We start from the raw sequence: 16,223 nt of genomic DNA on the forward strand, positions 1-16,223 counted from the left end.
TCCACTGGTCATCGATGAGCTGGAGTAAATCAGTGTGTTCAGGATCCAGGATTTGTGGTACTTGTAGTGGCAACAAGGAGGGGTACCGCGATCGTGAGCCCTGATCTGAGGCCACCGACAGGGTGAGACATTCAATGTGAGTGAAAACTGGGTCATCAAGGTTGAAACGTTTCTTTATTTCAAGGCAGGCAGTCGCGAGGAAGTGCTGACAGTGAACTCTAAAATCCATTAAGATGATAACGACTTGAATTTTCTTGTGGAAGGAGCTTCACATGCTGCATCACCTTGACACGCAGGTACATATTGGTAAGTGGTACGAATTTGGATGGAGTGGTGTTATTAGGACATCATTTCTTTACATATAGGACTGGAGAATGTCTAAGTTCCAACCGTTTTGCTGCAGAGAGTGGTAATTAATCACTTTGAAAGTTCTCATTTAAATTTGTAAACTTTGGAAGACCACCTTTACTACTATCTGGGATGAAGTGACGCATCGTTAAGACAATTCCAGCCACTGTGAAGTGAAGAATAGACGGAGGGCATCCCACCGGTTAGATAGCTGTTTTACAACTTGCTGGAGTGATAGCCAGTGCGTTTGTGAGGGCTTCAGCAGTTTGTGAGGTTCCACACTGTAAAACTCTTGAAATTCTTGGAACTGGGCTACACGTTTTGAGCTGTTCTTAAAATAATTATAAACATCTCTTGCTAAATCGTCACATCTGTGAAGAAGCTGCATGCACGCTTCACTGGCGCAAAGGTGCAATGAATGGCAAATGCAACGTTGCCCTAAGATGCCGGGAAAATCATTCCACAGGAGACTTATTTTTACCCATCATTATGTTGCATCCGTCAGAGCTGACCCCAACAAGAGGCACACCTGCATTAATGAAAGATTTGATCGTTTTCTCATATAGACATTCTGCTGTGGCTCCCGTGTGTGCAGCATTCCAATTTTGGCCTGAAAAATCTGATCTAGCTTCCAGAAGCGGCTCTGAACTGACTGTAGCATCAGCAAAGAAATGCACGACAATACAGAGCGTTTTCACATTGCCAATGTTGGTCGACTCGTCAATTAGAATCCTAAATTTCTTGCCTTTGGGAATTTCTGCAAGGTCTTCAAAATAACAATTACCAAGGATATGCTTTGTGATAGCAGTAACCTTTGTGCCGCCAAAACTGAGGTTTTGAGGCTACTTTTGAGTCTTTAAAAATGTCTTTCGGCACATTGGTCAAATGATCAGCAGCTCTCATGGCTATATTATGCTCAAAAAAAAAAAATCCAACAAGCTTCAACTCTGCGGTTATAACAGCAGTTTCTTAGCTAACTTTTTCCGTGCATACACTGCGTGATTGAGTTGGAGCCAAACATTTAGATTTTTCTTGGTCTTCGATTTGGCACACCTTGTTTATATTGCGTTGCCAACTACAGACTGTAACCATCCAGTGAATAAAGGATCAGCCTCCCATTCTTTACGGTAGCACTGTGGCCAGTGTTTTGCTTTTTCACACTTCCTTTTTTGTCTCGGGGATCCTCCTCACTCGCAGTCAGAGTAGTCAGTATTCATATTGCTACTTACTAGCTTAACTTTCAAATATATATAAAAATTACTGTGCTTAGTTGTCACACGTCTCCACCGCCTAGAGGTAGCGAGTCATGCTTCATTGACGACACATTAATTTATATTAATATAATAAAGGTTAAGGATGTGTTTTTGAGTGTGCGACTTAAGTATACTGTACTCGCGGTTCCCTTTTAATTCAAAGATGACCACCAATGACATTACCAATGGGATATGCCTGCCCATTGGGTAGGTATCGCTGAGCTCTCTGTACCAGAGTTGCGGTAGACCCCTTCCTGGGATGATGCACTCGGTCCCGCCCACTGAGGGGATAAAACTGTCATCCAAAGGAAGCCATTTATTTCCTTCTCAAGACAGTGTGGTAAATCCTCTGCTGAGCTGAGCGTGTTGATAGAAAAGAGCTTCTCGAGTCGATTGTATATCCCTTCAACATTCGTGCTGAAAGCTGTCTCGGCACTTTCCCGGAATCAACGACTTTGAAAAAGGCAGAGCCTTTCTGTCTTTCAGCAGCCTCCTCACTTGCGTAGTAGGCTGCTCTTTGTATCTGTCTGTCGTGTATGAGCGACTGTCTGTGCAGTCATCCGTGAGTGGTTGTCTATTCTTCCTGAGAGTGCAAAGTTCCATGAGGCTTGTCCTTACCACATCCCCGCTGTCGAGTAGACCCTGCCGGCTGAGTAGGCCTGCCCACGTGGGTGAGTCGGGCCTTGTAAACAAACTGTGTGCTCTCCCCTATACTATCTTTCTACTGTGTTTTTTGCTGTCTGCTTCAACTCACCCACCGCTACGCGCTGACCAAGTGTGTGTGACCGCGAGGTTAGGGTAAGCACATTTGCGCAGCGCCCGTCCCCCCTCATAGCCCTTGATACTTGGATATCTCTGTGCACAACTGCTTGGTGCATACGACACACGGTACCCAGCATCTCTGCGTCGGTGCACATAGTGCTGTCGGTGCTTGGTACTCACTGCTACTATGCTAGTGCGGGAATGCATGTTGCTGCACGGTACGTGGTGCACAAGGTGCCCACGGTACTCAGTGCATGGTGCATAGTGTTAGGTACCCTCTGCTACAGCGCTATTGTTTGGGCGCACAGCGTTCGCACTTAGCCGGTACTTCAGTGCGGTGCTTCAGTGCAGTGCAACCGGTGTTTAATGCACGACCCATGCACAACGCCAGGCCCATGTCAGGAAAGTCGGGGTTCCACCCCTGCACGGCCTGCAATGCCAATATCCCGCAAGAGGACAAGCATGCCCTCTGTGCGTGGTGATGGGCATTCAACATGCCACCATGGCCCTCAAGTGGGATGTGGCCTGTAGCATTTGCGAGGTGTTCCAGCCCCGGGTGAAAGGGGCTATTTGGAGAGGGCCACGAAGACGAGCTACACGTCCTCTATGACCGGACCGTCTGCAGCTCTTGGAGCCCCAGAGCCCCTCCTTCATGACCTGACCCCTTGTTAGACATCCCCGATGCACAGGCCACCCGCAGTCGCTCCCCATCTCTGCAGCAAGAAGGGTGAAGTGTTCCAAGCAGGCAAGGGACATTAAGGACCTCAGGCCCAGATGGCCCAGGTCCTCAAGCTCTTGGCTAAACAGGCGCCAACGGTCCAGGCCCCGTTGCAGCCCCAATTGCAATACCCCCCCTCCCCCAGAGGAGTTCAGGGTGGATGGGAAGAGGCGCCTCAGCTGGCAAAGGAGGACACGCTCTCCATAGCGGAGGGGGCCTCCTCTGACATGCAGGTGAGCGAGACCCCTGCTGAGGATGACACCCCCCCCCACCCACCCGAAACTGCACCACCTCAGCATCGGCAGCCTGAGCAGGGCCCCTGAAGGCTAGCGGCCTCAGACCCCTTTTTCGACACAACAGCTGCAGTACTGGCGCGCTTGCACCTCCGACTCCTGGGTGCTCGCCACAGTGCACTGTTCTCCCCGAATCTTAATGTTGTACTGGAGGCTCTTACGAAGGCCCCGTTTGAGCCCATGCACTCCATAGAGCTGAAGTACCTGTCTATGAAGACAGGCTTCCTCTTGGCTATCACCTCTGCTAAGCGGGTCAGTGAGCTGCAGGCGCTGTCCGTGCACAGCTCCTGCATGCGTATTTGGGAGGATGGCAGCAGGGTGTCTCTGTGCACCAATCCTGCTTTCCTCCCCAAGGTGATCACAGTCTTCCACATAAATCAGTCTGTGGAACTGGAGTCCTTCCATCCACCTCTGTTTGCTTCAACGGAGGATGAGAGATAAAATTTCCTCTGCCCAGTGCAGGTATTGAGATGCTACGTGCATAGGACAAGAGCTCTGCGTCAATCTCAACAGCTCTTCGTTTGTTATGGGACACTGACCCTAGGACAGCCCGTCTCTAAGCAGCGTCTGTCGCATTAGATTGTGGATACAGTCTCAACTGCATATAAAAGTGCTGGCTTGCCCCCACCTGGTAGGGTAGCCGCACACCTCACTAGAGGGTTGGATACATCTTTATCCCTCATCAGAGGTGCCTCGATGTCTGAAATTTGTACTGCGGCTAGTTGGGTTTAGTTCACACTGCTAACCTCTGGGTTAAACAGTGCTTGTGTGTCCCTCATATGCTGCCGTTCCTTCTCCCTTGCGGCGGATCTGGGATATATTATCCCATATGTAATATCATTGGTGTTCATCTTCTCTTTCAGGGAACCAGGGCTAACGTTATGTTCATTTGCTTCAAATCGTCAGAAATTCAGGCATAGACTTTCTCGTATCTGACGCACGACTCCAGATCTTCTGGAACACTTCTATCTGCCCACAAAGAAACTAGAGCCTGCACTTCCTCTGCCTCCCAAGGCTGTACTTTTCTCTCATAACACTCACTGCCACCATGTGTGGTGTTTGTTTTTCTGGAATGTACTGACTGATGCAATATAATGACGAAAATCCATAACCCCGCCCCTGGCTCAGCAGCCAGATTCAATTGTCTTGTGAGGCAGGAGTTTAACGGTTTGGTTCTCGCTTGGCTCGACAAATAGCTAGTGGAGAACCACCCGTACTGTACCGAGCCGTCACGGGTCGGATGTGCCAGTGGAGCATGGGGTGTTTGTCTCCCCTGTACGGCCTTTTAAATTCACGATGTCGAGCGAGATTCTCTGAATCATGGGAAGTGTAGTGTTTTGTATGTCAAAGTGAATGCACTGCACACTACGTTTCATTTCACTTGTTACATACAAACCCCGTGTTTAACCGTAGTTACTTTGAGCCACACCTTGTAAGCACCTAGTAAAACCAATATGTACCCGGTTTTCCTATTTTTAAACCCTCTAAACCTCTAGAAGCCTCCACTGGTGACAACAGACTTTAAAAGGTGGACTTAAAAACACGAGATCTACAATTCAGCATTTACTGTTTTTCTGGTAAGCATTTAAATATTTAGGAACATTTGTTGCATAATAACCACAGAAAATGATCAATGTTGAATGTGACAACGTTATGTTTTCTGCTTTAATAAATATTGTTTAATTGTGAAATATTTTGAAATACCTCTTTTTAGACCGTGAAATGGCGTGAAATAAGCCTTTTACGGTGAGTATAGCCCGATCATTGTCCAAATGTTGTCCAACTTTACTACTGTTACTTTTTAGTTCCAGTCAATGAAAGCTAGCAGACAAGATTTTTGCAATTTTAATCATATAATATGTTTCAGCAATTACATTGGATGCTAACCAAGTAATTGCTAATGACCTGTTTTTATTCTATTTACATTTTTAAGAACTTGCTATGTTTATTTATTTCACAATACTTTATTTATTAAAAAAAAAAAAAAAAAAAAAAAAAAAAAAAAAAAAAGATTTGTTTTAACACTTTGAGAACGCACATGAAAGGGTTCCATTCATGCGAGTAACAACATTAGCTCAGCATCTCTTAGAGAATGACTAGACTAACTTAATACAGGTACCTTGTTTTACTATCCACTAGGGGGCAGAAAACTGACTGTGACATTGTGTTCTTTGCAACAGACGCTTGTAAGTTTCTCCTGTTGGGACACTGCACGCTTATTGGCGATCATATTATTGTTAATAAAACAATGAATAATCTTCCCCCTACACCGAAACCCTAACCTCACAGTCATTACACATCTAAAGTAGTTTGTTTGGCAGTGAATAAGCGGTTTTGTTACTTTAAAATAAAGTCACCGGAGCTGCTGACTTCCTCAGTTGTCTTGACAGGAAGATTTCATGGTACCTTTGTAAGCACTGCAACATCTTAAACCCGGAGTCTACGTGGAAGCGCCCGGTTCGTTGCAATTGAAACTATAGTGCAGTCTGTCATTAGTACAGCCCGCCGTGCTGAGCACAGCATAATACCCAGTTAGTACGCTGCTTTTAGTGTGTTCAACTGGCCCAAAGTGATCATGGTAGCTAACCAAATGAAACTATTTTGAGCACAGGGCTAAAGATTATACTGTTCTGGATGAACTACAACTCCCAGAATACCCTATACATTAGTACTGCATGTCCACAAGTGCACCGCGCTGAAGGAAGCAATTGCTGCTGAGCTGTACTTACAGTATCTGAAGTACAGTGAGAGATCGATTAAAATATTAACCTGTGTTTAAATCATAAGAGATACGAAAAGGAGCTACAGCATACAGTCATATTGCCAACACATCGCTGTACCCGTGCTACTCACAACTCAGCGGAGCTCAGTTTAGTGAACCTGATGGAAGAATATTGTTGCGTGCTTCTCACTGTTGCCTGCTTTATCTCGCTGCCGTCAGTACAATCTGAGAATTATTATGCAAAGAACGCGCTGACAGCAGATGGAGGCTGGTGAGTACAGTACTAACTGCGAGAGGTATTTCTCTCATCACTCAAATAAGTATATATATGGGTTTATAGACTAGCTTACTGTACACATTGTACTTTGTAAATGTCAGATACAATGTATTTAACCAGGCTGTAATGCTGCACATATTTTACTGTGTTACCGTCTGTAGCGTACTGTAAAATACAAGTCTCAAAACCTGAGCATTTGATTTGTGATAGCAAATCTGTGTTTACAACTCCCAAAGTTAGTATGACATTCAAATGTGTGCATTGTATTCCTTCTCTGACTCTATTGCTGGTGGGTTAAGCGGAGCAGTGCTAGGTAGTCTGTCATACTCTGTGCGTCTAACGCAGATTCACAAGTCACACGGGTTTGGTGGTTTATGAATGCCCCCAGTGGACATTAATGCACATCACAAAGCACCACACAAATCTACACAAGACAGGCCCATACCTGACAACACCTTGGAAACAATAACTTGAGTTTGCATATTCTTCTGCAGAAAAAAAAAACAAAACATGCTGCATCCTTAGACTGCTACTGAGTAGTATAGTAGCACTGATAACTGTGTTATAATACAAGACAAGTTTGTCTAGTAATTGCGGGGGGGAGGGGAGGGCACAATTCCAGTAGTTACTACCATAGAACCCCAGGGACTCAGGTTTGGTGCCTGTATTGCTGCTTGCTGCTGTGTTGCTTCTTGTTTGTAGAGCTGCTGCTGTTTGGAGGAGAGGGTGTTGGCAGTCCATACCCGCGTGGAAATCTGACTAAATTTGTGATGTTTGAATCAGACATTGAACTCTTTAGACTATAACTGCTGTCTATATAATTGTTACATTTTGTGTAAATGTTCTCAGTGAATCAGATATTCACCAGAGTGTTCCTCGCCTGGGAGCAGTAGGCAGTGTGTCCCCTTTGAGGCTTCACCTGCTTGCCGGGTGCCTGGTACAGTGTGACACTCTCCATGGCTCTGGTACAGTGTGACACACACTCCATGGCTCTGGTACAGTGTGATGCTCTCTCCATGGCTCTGGTACAGTGTGATGCTCTCTCCGTGGCTCTGGTACAGTGTGACCCTCTCTCCGTGGCTCTGGTACAGTGTGACGCTCTCTCCATGGCTCTGGTACAGTGTGATGCTCTCTCCGTGGCTCTGGTACAGTGTGACCCTCTCTCCGTGGCTCTGGTACAGTGTGACACACACTCCATGGCTCTGGTACAGTGTGATGCTCTCGCCATGGCTCTGGTACAGTGTGACGCTCTCTCATGGCTCTGGTACAGTGTGACCCTCTCTCCGTGGCTCTGGTACAGTGTGACACTCTCTCCGTGGCTCTGGTACAGTGTGACACACACTCCATGGCTCTGGTACAGTGTGATGCTCTCGCCATGGCTCTGGTACAGTGTGACGCTCTCTCCATGGCTCTGGTACAGTGTGATGCTCTCTCCATGGCTCTGGTACAGTGTGATGCTCTCTCCATGGCTCTGGTACAGTGTGATGCTCTCTCCATGGCTCTGGTACAGTGTGATGCTCTCTCCATGGCTCTGGTACAGTGTGATGCTCTCTCCATGGCTCTGGTACAGTGTGATGCTCTCTCCATGGCTCTGGTACAGTGTGATGCTCTCTCCATGGCTCTGGTACAGTGTGACGCTCTCTCCATGGCTCTGGTACAATGTGATGCTCCCTCCATGGCTTGTAATGACTTTAGAAATTATAGGCCTGTTTTCAATATACCTTTTCTTGCAAAATTGATTGAAAAAGTTGTGGCAACTGTGATAATTTTTGTAGAAATTGTTTTTTGGAAAAATTTGTCTGGATTTTGCTCAGGTCATAGTACTGATACCACCTTATTGAGGGTCTGTAGTAACCTCCGGATTGTTGATACTGGACAATTGTCTGTGTTAATGTTGCTTTCCGCTACTTTTGACACTGCAGACCATGGGACCTCATTGGAGAGACTACAGAATTCTATTAACTACAGGCATTGCTTTGGAATGGTTCTGCTCCTATCTATTACAGCGTAGCTGCGTCAGTATTGGTCTCAGACAGGTGACATGAAGGATGGAGTTCCTCAGGGCTCCATACTTGCTCCCTCTTGGATCAAGTATTAACACAAGTCATTTTCCACGTCAAAATATGAACAATGTGTTTTTAAAAAAAAAAAAAAAAAAGGATTATCTTCATGGTCTCGAAGCTCCACATCGGGGCTTCTTGTAATGAGGCGACCTAGTTCCTGTGCATGACGTTAGCCTGTTTGTTACTGACCTTGTCTTTGTTTGAATGTATTTCCCAGGCTGTCCACCAGAAACTCAAGCCCAGCTGACGAGGGCCCATGCACAGTGGAGGTCAGGGACCAGTCTTTGACGTACTCCCAGTTCATTGAAAGGTGGGGGGCATCCAGGAACTGTGGGGGCGATTGCTGTGAGGTTATGAGCCTGACAAATGCCTTTAGAAGGACCATTCCAGTTCAGATGGACAGGTTTCAAATATCAAACATCATTACTATTTGAATTTTCTTATTTTTTTAGCAGCACAAAATGATTTTACCTGATTTGCCCCTTCTCTGTGTGTCTGTGAAAAAATATAGCCTGATTTTACCCTGTTTTAAAAGTAACGGGGTATGCACTTGTATGCATGGCAGAATAATGAAACTACCAAGAGCATTCTTAAGCATAGGTTGTTAGGGATTGTGGCAGGCTGGTGAGTGGTTAGAGGCCCAGAGACAGTCTGCAGTTCAAAAAAAGTAACAATTTTATTATAAATAAACACAAAAATAAAGATCTTTAAACAAATAAAGATAACAAAACAAAACTTACAAAAATAAGGTTTTCAGGCTGGGCAATGCCTTCACTGGATTTATCAAAATTGAAAAATCACAAAACAAACACCAACCTGCTTCCTCAGCTCCCTCTCCCAAATGAGAAGCAGAGGCCTCCTTTTATGTCAGGTGGCTGGGCGCTGATTGATCGTTAATTAACCTAATCAACTAATCAACCCCAGCCACCTGAACATAATAAACCCAGGCAGGTAGGGGAAATTAACCCCATCCCTGACGATTTAAAAAGGGCAGAGCTTTGCTCTGCCACAGGGATATATGGAGAAGTTCCAGTGTTGTCTACTGAACCTATTTTTTGATTGTGATGAAACTTCGTAAACGAATTCTGTATCTTATATTTATTTATATGATAACATAATGGTGTGGACACCTACTGATTTGATTTAAGCAACTATGTTGTTTTTAGTTCATTATTCATTGTTCTGTTTTACAGATATGCATATTCCAGACCTGTCATTATCCGAGGACTTACAGACAACACAGTAAGTATCTCTGGATAGTGATTAGATACTAGGAAGCACTTTTACGCTTTTACTCTATGGTGCTTATTAGGATAGCTTTTTGAAAACAAAGTCAGGAACCAGAATCTGTTTAGCACAGTGAAGAGGGGGGAGAACTGATAATTCGGCAGTTGGTAATAAGAGGTTCTAGATTTAAAATCGTTGGTTGAGTGTGTTACCCCATATATCCTTCAGCTCTTTCAGTATTTGGGGAATTTTCCCTTTTAGAAGTTCCAGTTTCAGTGCTCCAAGAGCAGCCTGCTACAGGAGTTTGGGGACCGGATGGTTCGTCTGAGTACTGCTAACACCTACTCCTACAGAAAAGGTAAAAGGCCTTTGTCACTTGTGAGGAACATGCAGAACTGCCACTACCTTAGCTCCAACAGCTAGACCACACTGCCTCCCTCCCGGGTCCCTTAGCTATAAGCTCTGGAGCAGACTGCCTTCCTCCCAGACTCTTCAAACCCCCTATTTCCTCCACTCTAATCCTTCAGTGTGTTCTTTCCACAGTTGACGTGCCCTTCCAGGAGTTTGTTGAGCACTTGTTGAGGCCGCAGTCACTCGAGACGCTGGGCAGTGGTCAGTTTCCCTTTACTGTTTCATTCTTCTAACATGTCCACCAGAGTTCTCCATGCAGGACCCAACATCTAGAAGGAAGTCCCATGTGGACATGTTGTGAAAAATAACATACCGTAGTCTTGGGTACGGAACAAAACTGATACAACAAAAATAAGACAGTTACCCTCATTGTATTTTGTACTGTAGTTACAGTCAATTGTATTCTTCTGCATTGAATTTCTAATCCTGTCTGTATGTGTTTTTCTAACAGACACTCTGTACTTCTTTGGAGACAATAACTTCACTGAATGGAGGTCCCTGTTCCAAAACTACTTTCCTCCGCCGTACACGCTTCCAGGAACAAGCGGGGCGTACAGCTTCGGCATAGCGGGTCAGTAAGCCTCTGGCAGTCTGTACTGCGGGTTGGGATTGGTGCTCTCGTATCGTTGTGTGATTGCGCTGCTGGCAGTCTGTACTGTTGGTTGGGATCGGTGCTCTCGTATCGTTGTGTGATTGAGCTGCTGGCAGTCTGTCCTGCGGGTTGGGATTGGTGCTCTCGTATCGTTGTGTGATTGCGCTGCTGGCAGTCTGTACTGCGGGTTGGGATCAGTGCTCTCGTATCGTTGTGTGATTGCGCTGCTGGCAGTCTGTACTGCGGGTTGGGATTGGTGCTCTCGTATCGTTGTGTGATTGCGCTGCTGGCAGTCTGTACTGTTGGTTGGGATCGGTGCTCTCGTATCGTTGTGTGATTGAGCTGCTGGCAGTCTGTCCTGCGGGTTGGGATTGGTGCTCTCGTATCGTTGTGTGATTGCGCTGCTGGCAGTCTGTACTGCGGGTTGGGATCAGTGCTCTCATATCGTTGTGTGATTGCGCTGCTGGCAGTCTGTACTGCGGGTTGGGATTGATGCTCTCATATCGTTGTGTGATTGCGCTGTTTCTCTGTTCTGCAGGTCCTGGGACGGGGGTACCGTTTCACTGGCACGGCCCGGGGTACTCGGAGGTTATCTATGGGAGGAAGGTGACTACAGTCAATCCTGTTAATGTCACCCTTCACACTGAAATATCCACGCCAGAATAGAATGGGAGTCAATAGGACAAGCTTCAGCTTCACTTAATATGGGGCACATTTAATACGAGGCACATTTAATTGTCATACAGCTAATTTCCACCACTTGTAATATCACTTTAGGAAGTAGAATAAAAAGATTAGAATGTTTTCATGCAAGTAAGTTGCTGTACAGTATTTAAGTGTTCTGATAAGTATGGTAACACAATGCAGAATACAGAACAGTGCCAGGGTTACAGCCAAGTCAGAATACTCCCCCATTATTCTGTTACAAGGTACAGTGCTGTAGGCCAGGGATTCTTAATCTTTTTGGGGCCCGATTTTCAAAATCTATTGTCAAACATTAAAGTGGACGTAGCTACAAACTAATATCACAAATCATTTGTGCATTTCTGTTCTCTATATATGAATCAGATGTGCAGTTTTGAAACAACTGTTATAGCAAACATTTGTTTTCATTGTAAAACATGGTTTCCTGTCATTAACCAGTAGGCTGCTGTGCTTTGTCGGCAGTAAAATGGCCCCAAAGACATTTTCTGAGGTGACTTTTTATTTTTTTTTGTGCCCCCACTTCCCTGCAGCGCTGGTTCCTGTACCCCCCTGAGAAAGTCCCTAATTTCCACCCCAACAAGACCACGCTGTCCTGGGTAGTGGACACGTACCCTGCCCTGAACCAGGAGGACCGGCCCATTGAGTGCACCATACACCCGGGGGAGGTCTGTGTGTTTGTACTTCATGTTATTATCATTCACTTGCTTTCAGGTGGTGTTTCCTTAGTCAACTGTCATTAACCAACCCACTGCTTGCCCTGTTGTGAAAGACAGAGAAAAAGAAAGAATAGTGTATGCTGCGGCATTTCAAATTGAAAGTGATGAGTCAGTTATTTTTCATAAAGTTTGTTTGAAACCACATCTCCTGCCACGAAACAGCCACACCCTGTGCAGGGATGGAAATAAGACTCCCATTGCATAGCAGTTTGATCCATTCCTGGCTTTACTATGAGTAATAAGATGCACCTGAGGTTGTTACCTGTACACTGTGGCTAAACAAGCTTTTAGTAAAACCTGGAATGGGAGAACTGCTGTGCAACAGGATTATTTTTCCCATCCCTGCTGAGTCTCATGGTTGTAGCCGGTGCATTCTGCTTATTGCTTTACACATAATCTGAATATATGTATATATGATACTAGATTTGATATTATTTAATAGACTTCAAATGTATCTTCGTCAGGTGTAAGTAGAGTTTTAAAGAAACAGGTGTTGTTATTTTAATTTGCATATCAGAAGATTAGTCAGACATTTGGAACAATAATTTTTAATAGTGAGTATTCATTAAAGTACTCGAAAAATGGTTTTATTTTGAGCACTCAAGTACTGTAAATCCAGTAGTTTATAACTAAAGGGGCTTGTTGTGCCTGCTAGTGCAGTATCGAGGGGTTTCCATTCACAGAAACAAGCACGCAGTCTGGGTTACCAACATTAGAAAAACGTAATAAACAAAAGACTGGCTGGAGAGCTGTAAAGTATAAACTGTAAATGTTCCAAACAGTCATGCCACACAGGCTTTCACTTATACTGTTTCCTACACTGTCTTATACACCATGTGGCCAGGGGTTGATTGACAATTAATCATTCAATCAATCACCAATGCAACATTCCACATTTTTCTCTTTCACTTCTACAATCAAACAGTGAATCAGTCACTGCCTCCGCCCGGCACATGGGGAATTATGTATATTTGAATATTTGAGATTAATTGTTGTTAATATATGGATTTGTGTCAATAGATTAATTTAATTATTTAATTTTGATGACGCTCCGTTAGGGATCACTACCTGTCTGCATGGAGCAGCAGCTGACAACAATCGGCTGCTCCAGCAGGCAGGTGGGCATGTCTCAGCGGAGCATCAGTATAAAAACAAACTGTGATTGGGGCTGCTGCAAGGTCTGCTGGTAGCGTCACATGTTATTGTTTACTTTTTGTTTGTGTTTATTAATTAAATCTTGTGTGCCTGTAGCGGCGTAAGAACGTCGATCTACCTACCTCAGTCTCTTGTGTGTTATCCTTGGCCGCCTGAGGCAAGTATACCAGGACGCTACCACACTCCCATATTTACACATCAAATAATGCCATCACCATGTGGCTGTGCAAACGATCGCCATCTAGTTTCAGGCTGTCCCTTCACCAAGGTGGCTTGCACACACGCACGCACACGCAGCCCCATGTGCAGTGCCTAAGCTCTGTCACACTAATAATACTTTATTTTTTTTGCTGCCACCCTGTTTGCAAGTAGTGTTATTGCTTGTGTTGTCATCTCCTTCCAGGTGCTGTTCTTCCCTGATCGGTGGTGGCACGCTACTCTCAATCTGGACACTAGCGTTTTCATCTCCACATTCCTAGGGTGATCCCGGCTCTCCTGCCCAGACATTCCCATTCCAGGATCAGTGAACACACTCCTTTAACCCCCTTTATCCCAGGATTCGCAGCAATCAGGATTTATTCCAGCATCCGTGTATAATGCATACATTCCTGTAATAGAAATGCTTGGGATTTATACTGTAAGGAATTCTTGGTACAAAACATACCTCTGTGTGTGTGTTTTTCTTTTAGTTTTATTTTTTTTGTTTGTTTTCTTTTAGGATTGGGTTTCTGAAATTATGAAGAATTTATGTATTTTTTGTACAGTGTAGGAATAAAATGATGTATTGCGTATACACTATATAATATTATATATTACTATATATTATGTATACACTATGTATATGTTTGTGGGTCTCGCTATCTATCTATATGCTGCAGGCTAATGCAGTTCTTTTGGTGGGTAGAATTTGCAGCGGTATAGTTTTTTGTTCTTCATTGTGGGTAACGAGACTACAGAATAGCAGTCTTGTGTCTTGTTCTAATCACTTTTTAAGGAAGTGAACTCCTCTCCCCTTAGTTTTATACCAAGAATTTTACTTCTTTTGCTTTCTACAGAGTTGTGTTGGAGCCTTTATATTAGTGGAATCATTCTTCAATCTATCGAAATCTTATCTATCTGATTATTCTGTGAAGGAATGCAAGACTACTTCAGGTATTGATCAGGAAAATACTTAACACAGAAGTGTAATCTTCTTTCTGGCCACTAGAGGGGAGTAGAGCACCAGTTAAGTTTGAAAAACAAGCCTGGTCCAAGCAAGTAGTACCCATTCATTCCTACCTGAATGTCCTGGTATAAAACTAAAGGGTCACACGCTAGTGTGGGCTGGATATGAACTCTATCCCCTCACTATTATGAAGACATATCCAAAGGAGACGGGTGTATAAGATGGGAAAACAGAACTATCATAGGCTGTATTTGCATAAATTTAACTTGACACATTTTCGGTGTTATTTTGCTTATTTTAAGGTAATTTTTCCATCTTTAAATAATATCTTCTGCGGAAATATATCACATCTCGTAACCCTAAACAACTTACTGGGATTGTTTTAAGATAGGGCTTGCAATGTTGATAGTGGCCCTACATAGCATTCAATGCATATGAAAAAAATAAGGGTGTGGCAATAGAATAGTTCTGCAAATATACCCTGTGGATGTTCCAGTACAGGTGAAAAGACTTCTGTGGTAAATATTTCATTAGAAAGGAAATAAAGGCTACTTTCTCTTTAAGGGTTGGTGAACAGGGACCCATGTTGCGAGCTTTAATAATAATCGATAAGAAAATGAAATTTAAAATATAGATAACCACTCACTAAACTTTGTAAACTATTTTATAAAAAGTGTTAGTTAGCTACAACCTCAATTATGTAACTGGAGATGGCGGACTAAGCACCAGTGAAACAAGCAGTGGAGACACACACGCTCACCCAGGAGGGCTGTGCTGCAGCACAGCACTATTTTTAAGGTTTAAATACTGAATTTGTTTTATAGACTATAATACATGATGGATAACCCCATCCTCTGCTCGTCTTCATTGAAGTCTTGCAAATGAATTTTAACTGCAGGACTGGAACCAAATGCTCTACCTTCCTGAATGTTACAATGAATTAGTCAGTGTGTGCTGTCAGTGTGCTTCTGCACCTTCCCTTCCATCTTCCAGCAATGTTCTTCTCCCTTTAAGGGTTTATTTAGATTTCCATAAAGCTTTTGGCAAAGTCCTGCATAAAAGATTAATTCTCAAACTGAGCGCAGCAGGGATTCAAGGAACTGCATGTACATAGATTAGGGAGTGGTTTACATGTAGAAAACAGAAAGTACTGAAAAACCTCAGAATGGAGTGAGGTAACCAGTGGAGTACCACAGGGATCAGTATTGGGTCCTCTGCTCTTCCTAATCTACATTAATGACTTAGATTCTAGTATAGTAAGCAAACTTGTTAAATTTGCAGACGACACAAAAATAGGAGGGGTGGCAAACACTGTTGCAGCAGCAAAGGTAATTCAAAACTATCTAGCCAGCATTCAGAACTGGGCAGACACATGGCAAATGACATTTAATAGAGAAAAGTGTAAGGTACTGCACGCAGGCAATAAAAATGTGCATTATAAATACCATATGGTAGATACTGAAATTGAAGAAGGAATCTATGAAAAAGATCTAGGAGTTTATGTTGACTCAAAGTCTTTATCTAGACAATGTGGGGAAGCTATAAAAAAAGCCCAACAAAATGCTTAGCTATATAGTGAAAAATGTTTTCATTTAAATCAAAGTAATGTTAAAACTGTACAATGCATTAGTAAGACCTCATCTAGAATATTGTGTTCAGTTTTGGTCACCTCGCTACAAAAAGGATATTGCTGCTCTAGAAAGAGTGCAAAGAAGAGCGACCAGAATTATCCCGGGTTTAAAAGGCATGTCATATGCAGGCTAAAAAAGAATTGAATCTATTCAGTCTTGAACAAAGAAAACTACACAGTGACCTG

General features: G+C 43.8%; 1 protein-coding gene across 5 annotated transcripts; it reads left to right on the top strand.

The window, feature by feature from the left end:
• The first annotated feature begins 6,059 nt into the window (after positions 1 to 6,059).
• Positions 6,060 to 14,033, top strand: jmjd8 (jumonji domain containing 8). 5 transcript variants are annotated; one of them, XM_041277078.1, is made up of 9 exons: positions 6,060 to 6,367; positions 8,654 to 8,746; positions 9,630 to 9,678; positions 9,925 to 10,021; positions 10,207 to 10,275; positions 10,526 to 10,645; positions 11,205 to 11,272; positions 11,902 to 12,036; positions 13,646 to 14,033. In XM_041277078.1, the coding sequence occupies exons 1-9, from the start codon at positions 6,258 to 6,260 to the stop codon at positions 13,724 to 13,726; spliced, it is 822 nt and encodes a 273-aa protein (XP_041133012.1). In that variant the 5' UTR covers positions 6,060 to 6,257; the 3' UTR covers positions 13,727 to 14,033. The 5 variants fall into 5 exon arrangements, with proteins under 5 accessions (XP_041133012.1, XP_041133013.1, XP_041133014.1 ...); XM_041277081.1 differs by having other exon boundaries at positions 6,277 to 6,367; positions 8,654 to 8,705; XM_041277079.1 differs by lacking the exon at positions 10,207 to 10,275.
• The last annotated feature ends 2,190 nt before the right edge of the window (positions 14,034 to 16,223 follow it).

Source organism: Polyodon spathula, chromosome 18, assembly GCF_017654505.1.
Source record: "Polyodon spathula isolate WHYD16114869_AA chromosome 18, ASM1765450v1, whole genome shotgun sequence".
Taxonomy (NCBI): Eukaryota; Metazoa; Chordata; class Actinopteri; order Acipenseriformes; family Polyodontidae; genus Polyodon; species Polyodon spathula.

What these genes read in the sequence shown, in the direction of transcription:
- jmjd8 (XM_041277078.1), top strand. Translation starts at nt 6,258, where the DNA reads ATGGAAGAATATTGTTGCGTGCTTCTCACTGTTGCCTGCTTTATCTCG. An exon ending in GTACAGCTTCGGCATAGCGG is followed by an intron (nt 10,646 to 11,204) that starts GTCAGTAAGCCT and finishes TCTGTTCTGCAG; the next exon opens with GTCCTGGGACGGGGGTACCG. An exon ending in GCACCATACACCCGGGGGAG is followed by an intron (nt 12,037 to 13,645) that starts GTCTGTGTGTTT and finishes ATCTCCTTCCAG; the next exon opens with GTGCTGTTCTTCCCTGATCG.